The sequence below is a fragment of the Dermacentor andersoni genome, chromosome 11 (genome assembly GCF_023375885.2).
Source record: "Dermacentor andersoni chromosome 11, qqDerAnde1_hic_scaffold, whole genome shotgun sequence".
Taxonomy (NCBI): Eukaryota; Metazoa; Arthropoda; class Arachnida; order Ixodida; family Ixodidae; genus Dermacentor; species Dermacentor andersoni.
Window position 1 is genome coordinate 121,776,832 of NC_092824.1, and position 10,415 is coordinate 121,787,246.

Below are 10,415 nucleotides of genomic sequence, written 5' to 3' on the forward strand. Positions count from 1 at the left end.
GAATTCGGCACCATGAAGACAATCCAGGGCGTCATCTATGCGCGGTAGAGGATAGACATCTTTTCGTGTAATCTTGTTGAGGCGACGATAGTCCACACAGAAACGAATCGAGCCATCTTTTTTCTTAATGAGTACTACAGGAGATGACCAAGGGCTGCAGGATGGCTTGATAACACCACGTTCAAGCATGTCTTCAACTTGCTCGGCGATGACACGACGCTCGGTGGATGACACGCGGTACGGACGCTGGCGTAATGGTGCGTGGTGTCCCGTATCAATGTGGTGAGAGACGGTACTCGTGCGGCCTAATGATGCTTGGTTGCAGTCAAAAGAGGCGTGAAAATCATTTAAAAGAGTAATAAGCTGCTCACGTTGTGTCGGCTCGAGGTCATCGGCAATAGAGCGACAAAAAACATCCGGTGGTACTCGGTTAGATGGCACATGGGGTGCCAGTGCTGTTACGTTGGCAGTATCCACGTCGTCGGGAACAGGGAAGTGCACAATAACGTCAGCGTCCACAGTCTGGATGGTACCAATAGTCTCGCCACAGTGCAAAGCCAAAGTGTACGAATTTGGGTTAGAAATCAGTATTTCTGCAGCCCCATGGTGAACCGTGAGGAGGGCGAAAGGCAACAATATAGGCTGGCGGCGAATGAAGACGGCAGCGGGTGAAAACATGACCGTTGCTTCGGCAAGCGATGCGCATGAAAGAGGGACAAATACCGCGCTGTGAGGGGGAAGGTCAGTATCTGAAGCTACACAGATCCTGGTAACATCATGAACTTGAAAGTCATGAGATGGCAAATCGCACAGAACGGAGAACTGAACCTCAGCACGTGCACAGTCAATGACCGCGTGATGGCGCGACAGAAAATCCCAACCGAGAATCACATCGTGGGAGCAACAAGTTAGCACAAAGAAATCAATCGAATACAAAATGTCTCGAATGAACACCCTGGCAGTGCACATAGCGACTGGCTGAACTTGTTGTGCACTGGCTGTTCTAAGCAATAATGCCGAAGGCATCATGGTCACTTTCCGTAATTCACGGCAAAGTTTCTCACTAATCACAGATACAGCAGCACCTGTATCGACGAGCGCAAGACATTTGATGCCATCAACAGACACTTCAATAACGTTAGCGGGGGAAAAACGAGGACTTTGATGTTCCGACGATGACGCAGTTCGTGCCTCAGGAACTGTGGAAATCAGTTTTCCGCCTCAGTAGTACTGGCACTGGGCCTACGACGCATGGGTGAGAGTGAGCGCCGACGAGGGGAAGGTGAGCGACGAGTATTGTAGAGCTGTGACTGCGGTGCTGGTATGTCATCAGCAGCGTAGACTTCCGGTGGTGGTCGTGAAGGCATACGGAAAGGTCGGAAGCCGGAGCTGGGTGGTCGCGCGGTGCCCACGAAGGCCGGCAAGCGCCGGCGGCAGAAGCGCGCTACATGTCCCGGTGTACCGCAGGCATAGCATATTGGGCGGTTGTCAGGAGTGCGCCAAGGATTTGTACCTTGCTGCTGTGCGCTGAAAAAGGCAGCGACCTGCTGGCGAGGCGAGGGCGGATGAGAGAACACCGGCTGGAGAGGCGCTGAAGGCGGAGGTGAGAATCCCGGCAGACGAGGCGCCCGTGCAGCGGCTTCAGCATACGTCAGAGGCGCGGCCACAGGAGCCGGCTGACACGGAGGTGGAAGAGCTTCGGTCACTTGCTCTTGAATTACCTGTCGGATCGCTGGAGCCAAATATTGAGAAGGCTTCTCCGTGGTCGGCAAAATCGAGAGCTGTCGCGCGACCTCCTCGCGCACAAATTCCTTTATTTGCGTCAGCAAATTTGTGTGGTTGTCGCCAATAACCAATGCTGCTAACGAATCTTCCGTAGGCGGTGGGCGCCGAGCTAAGATGCGTTGTTTCCGTAGCTCGTCAAAACTTTGGCACAAGTTGATAACTTCGGCCACGGTACGCGGATCCTTCGCTAGCAACATTTGAAATGCGTCCTCATCAATGCCTTTCATAATGTGTTTTATCTTGTCCTGTTCCGCCATTGACGGATTCACGCGCTTACACAGGTCAATGACATCTTCGATGTAACTTGTGAACGTTTCACCGTGATGTTGCGCGCGCCCCCGTAAGCGTTGTTCTGCGCGAAGCTTGCGCACAGCGGGGCGCCCGAACACTTCTGTGAAACTTGTCTTGAATCTGCTCCACGTTGTGAAATCGTGTTCGTGGTTTCGGAACCAGAGGTTCGCGACGTCGGTTAAGTAAAACAGCACATTGTGCAACTTCGTGATGTCGTCCCACTTGTTATGCTGGCTCACCCGTTCGTAAGATGACAACCAATCCTCCACGTCAGGATCATCGGTGCCGCTAAAGATGGCAGGATCACGCTGGCGCAATGCACCGGAAACGATGATCGTCGGAGGCTGTGGTGCATCTTCCTGGGTGGTTTCGTCAGGCATGGTCGCAGCAGTCGGTAGCGTCCGGCTTCGGAGTTCCAGTTTTCGAGGTTACCCCGCACCTCCACCAAATGAAATGGGGTTTATTGTAGCTCGTTCGAGGGATCGCAGGTAGCTCTAGATCACGAGTCCTAGCGCTTCGCATCAACAACCCGCGCTCGTGTCTCGCGCCGCAGCGGTGGCAGTCCGCACAGTGCCACATGCATATTACCCACTACAATAATGATACATAAGATGTGTTGCATACATCTTGAAACATTTCTGATTGGAGTTGTGCTGCAAGCTTGAATAACACGAGCAAAATGTTTCAGTACAGTGAGTTGGAAAGTAGACGCTTGGGTATTTTTGCTCGGTGTGAGTATGTTGTATGCGGCAAGTTCACTTTCATTGTTTTTCACAATGTGTTGCATCAGGCATAATTTTGAAGCTGCTGGGTAGGTGCTTTTCAAGCTTGCCAGACATGATGTAGTAGTTCTCACACCTGATGTTCCTGTTGCAATATTTTACATAGAGTCCACATTCTGTAAACTTGACAAAACTCTCTAAAGAATTGAAAATTCATAATCTATTCTGAAGCTGTATGCTTTTTATGATTCTGAAGATGTAAGAAATGCAGTGAAAGCAAGTCTGAAATCAACAGAATTTATTGGCACCTGAAAGGGATATGCTTTGTTCTGGTAGGAGTTTCATTAGTTGAACAGATCATAGCACTCCTCGTGTCACATTTGGATGATAAAACTGCTTGCTGTTGTCAGATTTATACTACCAGTCTTTTTTTGTATTGGGCCATTGAATTTTTACATGAATTTTCACATTCTTTTCCAGGTTAACCGAGGTTGTTGAACGGATAAATGACAACCTCATGGAACTCAAGTACGAAATGAATGGCATGTAAGGAAAACAAATAGACCAAGAGACTGCCAATCAGGACCCTGCCAACATATTCTCTTAAGTTGCATTCCTCAACAAGGAACACTTCCCCATGTTGTAACCTTGCCCAGTTTTTTTCACAGTTCTCTCTTTTTTTTTTCTGCGTTCTTTGCCGAGCTTTTCAAAGAATCTCAAATTTGCTGCCTGTTTCATCTTCGTCACTCAAATATTTTGCTAATCAAGTTTTCACACATCTGTTCAATAATAGTTTCAAGTTGCAAATGAATCCAGCTCTCAGGAAAAGGAAGCTGACCTGTTTTGTTTGTAGGGTTAAGTTGCTTACATCCCATTCTTTGGACTTTTCTATGGTTTCCGAGATCATATCTCAAGGCATGGACTTGCCAGGTAACACTGTGCTATGCTAGTAACCGTGCAGTCACTTTGAATGCTACTGCATTTGTACTGAAGAAAATTGTGTAATGACAAATGCAGTGCTGCATACATTTCATAAATACAAAAAATGCTTGTGACTGAATGCTGATAGGGTGAAGTCTTATCATTTTACTTATTGTCACTGCCTTCAGGTGTGGCTGCATGGTAGCCTACCTTTCGGCATATTGACTCGGTGAATTTTCCTATTGCATTGGTGTTCCCTGAGAAATCGGTGTGACAGCAGTTTTAATATTCAAGGTCACGCAATGCCACTTTCATAAACATGCTGTTTGTTCCACAGGTTTGCCTGCTAGCATTTTCAGCCATTTCCATAAGTGTCCATCCCTGCCTGAAAGACTATCAAAGTTGATCGCTGCTCGCATGGTAAAGCCATTTTTGACTATGTTGAGTGCATTCATAAAGCTTGCTGCTGCAGTACAAGGCATAGTGTAAATGTGCATTCATTTGATTCTGTCATTAATACTAGCACCGATGTTAAGTTCACCCCGTCATATATGGTGGAAGATTGGTCAGAAGAAAGTGACGATTTGTGTTCTCAAAAGGGGCCAATATGGAGGCAGTTTCTTCAGTCATTCAGCTACTAAAGTGTTGTTTCGATGAGCATATTGTGATAAAAACAAACTTGTCACTTTTGTTGTGAACATAGCAAGTGAGAATTTTTTGTTCCTTCCTTCCTTGCTTTATCTTTTCCCTATGGCACATTTTCATTTTCCACGTGCAAAAGTTTGTTCTGTGTGCCTTGTTTTGTAATGGATTACATAACTCGTGAAAGAACTAGAAGCTGAAATGTTTGCCACAAGAAACTTTGCTCTGCTCTGCAGATGTGATACAAAGAAGCTCCAGTGAACAGGTGCTTTTGTTTTTTTCTTCCATGTCTTAAGTTTCCTTGATGCAAGGCTTTGAAGAAACATCTGCCTCTGGAAGTCAATAAAAGCTCAAGATTATGTGGTCTACTGTTCTTATAGTGTACATCAACCTTGCGGCAGTGTGTCAATTATGCCACAACGTACACAATATAGCCACTGCTGCACACACACTAATTTGTGGCACAGTTAATCACGGCCTTCCCATTTGAGCTTGAGGCTAGCTAGACACACTGCAGAAGAGGGATCCAAGAATGCACACAATATTCAGAAATCTGCGAGGTAACATGCAGGCTGTGTCATGAAACAGTACTTCAGCAACATACGTGCAAGTCGCACAGTGAAAAGCTCGGCTTATGTACAGGTATGGAGCCGTTTTGCATAACTGGTTTTCTGATGCAGCAATGCACTTTTCTAATACTTAAGCGTTAGCGTGGATAAGTTACAATCTCCCGCCGGCAACACGGCACTACCATGCTCTCCTGCTACTACCTTTTCATACCAAAGTCGGGCCCGACTTGCCCAGGTGTTTGCTCCAATGTATGCCAATCACGATTCTTGTCTGTCCCTTTGTTTACTGATCGCCACATAATGAGATAGCTTGTGTATACCTCAATGAATAAGCAACTTAGATGTGCATATTTTTGAACAAGTAGATATTTTTTCTCCCTCGCCTCCTGCTGTACAAACTCCTAGTTGACCCTCAATGTGGAGCCAGTATAACTGGAAGTGAAGGACTCCGTTGCTGCAGCGTAGTCTGTGTGGGGCCTGTCTCTGAGAACCGCCAGCCATGACCAGGCTATACTGCAACAACTGATGCTGTGTTCGAGCGAGTCTGTGAGCCATCACCTCATTTTCATAATCTTTGATGCATCGGGTATGAGATTGTCATACATCTGTAAAGGTATATTTATTAGGGGAGGATTGCGGTTGGCGGAAGTCTGGCTCTGTTGGGTTTTAAAAATGGCGGCACGGGAAGTGGCATTTAAGGCTGTTTCAGATGCTGCGACTGAAGTGAAAGCAAATATCTGTGCAGTTTTGAGCTTTTCTTTGCCTCAAGTGATCGGTTGGAACAGGAAAGCTCTAGTGAGTCATGTTAGAAGCTGGTGCTGACGATTAACAGGAAGAGTTCGCGCATCTGGCAGCCTCACGTAATTGTGCCTCGACGAAAACTTGCCGCCGAAGCAGCACCAGGAATTGTCACGTGGAGAACAACAAAAGCATGCTTCACTCCTTTTCCCATAACTGTTTCTATGGCCATGCCTATCTGCAGCTCAAAAACATGAAATTGACTAATGGACAACAAGAAACATTAAAGTTTTTCACAATGCATAGTAATCTGGGAAAGGTTGGTATGGGAAGGATTAAACAATGCTCAGAATGGCTACAGGGAACGTTTTCTCAAGAATATGTTGTTAAATCTTCAAGAGCATAGCTCACTGCTTCTGCACAAGGTGGCATTGACCGTGCGTGTGCAAGAACCGATCAACAAGGTGGCTGTGCAAAGAATCATGTAAAATCTTATACCACCAAATTTGCTGCTTATGTACGATTTAATCCTTAAAAATATTGATGGCACATCCACCCTTCGGAGGTGATTGGCAACATTAATGCAATGCTCGCGTGCCAAGCCGAGCAAACAAAAGATTTGTCCAAATGGTCTCAGTGTTGGCTCACCCATTAAGAAACCCTCTGTAAATGCACTTACCCTTCATTGTTGTAACAATATTGAGATGGAGAGCACTGTTCATCCCTTCACACCACCGGCGTTAGCACTGTGGTGCATATGCTTTCCGAGATTGTCACTTCTAAAGCTCGGTGCAAAAACAAAACTAAAAAGGGTCAACCAAGTGTGTACACTGAAGAAAAGGTCAATGTGCATGGTGGTTCAAATATTTAAATGTTGATTATAGGTCTGTACGATTCGCCTGCACTTGCACGAATTCACTGTGCACTTCCAAGCACATGCAGCAGCAGTTCAGAAGTGCAGCTACAGTAGGACCCACAAAGAAAGGTGTGTGAAGACTTTCCGAAAAGTAATGCAAAAGTACCGACGTGGTGCGTGTTGCGTGCACCTTTTGCTGCTGGCATCCAATGTATGCCGTGGTATCGGGAATTTATTTTTTTTATCTGAATTTGGCTCTTTGCCAGCATTCCCGACAGCAAAAATCAGCAGTATGCGGTGCATAGTTGCAATGCTCGCGAGTAAGCTGGCGAGGCCCACGTAAAAAATTCATACACAGTAGAACCTCGTTACTATGTCCCGTTACGTACATTTTCCAGGCACCAATGTTCACAATGAACACAAACAATGACCCAGCAGAGGGCCTCTTAAATTTTTCACTTCTGCCTACCCGCGGATTGCCAGAGCCAGCCAGAGTGTCTGTTCTTCTCAGGTTGCTCCGCCCACCAGGCGTTTGTTTTACTCGGGCTTATAGTGAACTAGAACATGCTTCTAGTACTTTCTAGTTCACTATACTCAAGGTGTACAGCTCTGGCTACCCGCGAGCTGCCAGAACGATTTTGGTGTGGCTGCTCTCTGGAAGATTTCTGGCTAGCAGATGACTGAAAGAGGCGCTGGGCATTCGCCGCCATCTTTTTGGGGACTTGACAGATTGCAACGAGAGTGCTTGAGGACTTAAAGTTTACCTCGCTCAGGCAACTGTCTACGGTCGTCTTTGGATTTCCTTACTTCTAGTGTTAGCTTCTTAGGTGCTACAGCACCGTTCCACATTGCGGCAGTGAACCTTTTGAAGCTTTTGTGTGCATGTCCCGTGAAGGCTTCCCAGCGGTGATCACCGCGCCGCACACTGATGCATGCACATTATCTGCATTGTGTTCCGCACAAGTTGTAGACGCTCGTTCACATACACTGTGGTACATTTTTGGTTTGTCTTCCTCTGGTGGTGTTCCTTTTCCCATATCTCGCGTGTGTATGTGGCGATATCTCCTTTTTCTGAAGTTAGCGAAGACGTTGCAGCTAGCCTGTGTTCGCTCGGTCTCACTGTTATGTGTTTGAACTGCAGGTCGTTGATGTTAAGAATACACTGGTTGAGTAATAGGCATGCGTACTCATGTTCGTGACCAATATTGTTTTTCGTGTGAAAGTTTTCGTTCCCTCTCCAGCTCCTTAGGGTCAAAATCGGAGGCACCATCAGCCAAAACAAACTTTCTGAAATCGAAGCCCAAACAGGTCAGCACGAAATGTTATGCGTATAAGACGTACCGATATCCAGACTTTTCATGTCTTGTCAATGGTGACACAATGCAACTCATCAATGTCGCCGGTGGGCAAAGTAATTGCTGCGAGCAGGGGTCCTCGAGCGATCACTTTCGGGGATACAATCGCATGCAATTTTGCGCCTTTGCATCGGATGCGACGGAGGCCATTTGTTGCGCTGTGCAAGGCGAGTTTGGCCCAGTGCGTGTCCTGTGCCAAGTCGCGCGAAAATGATCGTATCCCTGAATGAAACTATATATTTTCAAGCTGGCAACGCATAAATGGGCCGACTACACCAACACACCAGCCTTGCCAGGCGCTGCCATGCTGGTAGCATGTTCACATTTGGCCAGCTGACCTGGCGTTCGATTATGCAAACTTTGGGCAGCTTCGGGTTGTCTTGGGATCCGGAACTCCGGAACTAGCTGGCTGTCGTTTGGCTGCCAGCGGGCTGCCAAAACTCCGAAATTCAAAAAGGCCCAGAGTTACGCTCATTTTTGATCAGTACATCGTCCCACATGCACTCAATGCTCATTCTCTCCCTTTTTCTTTATCGGTTCATGCATTCCCGGAAAACGAGCTTTTTTTTCGGCACCAACGTTTAGTACGTCGGCAAACTGCGACACGATAAGTTCGCCAACCGCTAGATCCCATGTAAACAACATGCGCGAGGCGCACGCGCGACCGAGAACAGTATGTAGCTGCTCGCCGCGGCAGCTTCCCTGCAATACTCGCCCGCCCGTTTCACGTGAAAACGCCGGTGCGCACTCAGTTTCTCACACCGGTACCAGCAAATCTCCGGGGTCATCGCGTGCGCATTCACAGCTATCAACAATCCTATTGTGATGAGCAACTTCGCCTGTTTCACAGCGTGAGGTACCGTTGGAAGCATAGCGCACGCTTTTAATAGGAGAGACTGAAACGGGCCGCCGTTCCCTGCTGCAGACTGCGATTGTATACGTTTTCCGGCCACTAGATCCCATGTGAACATGAAAAGACTGAAGGCGCGCGCGATCGAGAACAGTACATCCCCGCCCGTCCCACATACGTGAAAACGACGGCGTGCAGTTTCTTATTCCGGTAGCAGCAAATCTCCGCCCAGGTCGTTGCACGCCGCATCCATGGCTATCGCCGCCGTTCACTGCTACAAGTGGCACTATGTGGGCAACACGTTTCGCCTCGGCAGCATCCGGTGTCGCCTACCAGCTCGATTTTGCTTTGGCTTCTCGAAGCGAAATTTTTATCAGTGACAGACTTGTAGCATCAGCTGCACAGATATTTTTCTCGTAGTGTCGTCTGTTGCCATGGTGCTGGAGAAATCGTCCGCTTTTTTGTCACTGCATGACATCGGCACCGACAGTCACAGAGCAGGAAGTTCAAGAACTGGGCCTGAACTTTTTGAAACAAGCAGCGCAGTACATACAGGATCACGATTATTATTCACTTGTTTCGAATCTTATCTGCATCGTATATCACGTGAAATTTTGTCGACCTTTTGTGCCCTTGGCGTCAAATTTTTTTTTTTTACCATATTGCCAGGTGGGCCGCCGGTCCTGGAGATAGTGAAGTCCATAGATGCAATGCGACTTTCTATTTTCGCAATATTTACATTTGTACGAGTTTTACCTAGTCTGCAACTAATTCTTAGTTCACTAATTTTCTCAATACCTACATTTTTATACCTTTCGCAACTCATTACGACGCTCTGGAAGTGGCTACAAACACCCAGACACGCCAAATTCATGAGGTCAACCCTTGTCTTAAAGAAATTTGGTTTCACCTGAAAGCGATTGCAAGCCATGGAACACTGCCAGCAGCATTGCACCTTGGTGGCGTACGAGATGAGACCAAAGCAAAAAACCAGCGTTCAACCTTCCCCACTTGTCTGGTGTATGCACACAGCTGCTCAGCTGGAACGCCAACTTTTGTTTGCACATTCTCGTGCCAACAGCAGAAGGCAGAACTGATCGAGCAGAGTGCGGCGTGTCCACTTGGCTTCGTTACTTGTAGCCAAATTAAGATGAAAATTAGCGAAAGTGCATACACAAGAAAAGGTGGTCTTAGTTGACCAAGTACCAACTGTAGCTGCAGCATTCGGGCAGCCAAATGTACTACGCATCTAGCAGCATTCTCATACCTGCTACCTCAGAGGAAAAAAATTTGGGATCATTTCATGATCTTACAAGAAAATGCTGTTCATGAAAACATTTCGCTCATCAGACTCTGAAGCTCTCGCTGAAACCTTTCTTGTGGTGAAAGAGGGGCACTTACTTCAAGCAAGTTGAAGCGACGTAAAAGAACAATGCTTCGCTTGTCAGTCTTGGCTGTTCCAGCTTTGCTACTGCTGCTGCTGCATGTTTGTGAGCTGCGTCTGAGGCTAAAGCATTGCTAATAAGATGCATATGTATTGCAGGAAAGGCATGTGTTCAGTCAAGGCCAGCTTTAAACTTGCGCACATTTGCCGACACTGGCATTTTCAGTAACTCCGCAGTTGTGCATGAATGTTGCGCTTGGTGGAGATATGGTGTATTGACTCTTATAACCCTGCCCCCCTTT

The 10,415-nt window shown here is 47.1% G+C and overlaps 1 protein-coding gene across 3 annotated transcripts in view; it reads left to right on the forward strand.

The window, feature by feature from the left end:
• The window catches only part of LOC126539368 (required for excision 1-B domain-containing protein-like), a 53,734-nt gene extending 49,014 nt beyond the window's left edge, over positions 1-4,720 (forward strand). For 2 of the 3 annotated variants that reach the window (XM_055075528.1, XM_055075527.1), the window contains exons 5-6: positions 3,279-3,344; positions 4,057-4,720. In XM_055075528.1, coding sequence (XP_054931503.1) covers positions 3,279-3,344; positions 4,057-4,069 — 79 coding nt within the window. In that variant the 3' untranslated portion in view covers positions 4,070-4,720. The remainder of the gene's footprint in view (positions 1-3,278; positions 3,345-4,056) is intronic. The other variant, XR_008614306.1, reaches the window with a different exon arrangement.
• The last annotated feature ends 5,695 nt before the right edge of the window (positions 4,721-10,415 follow it).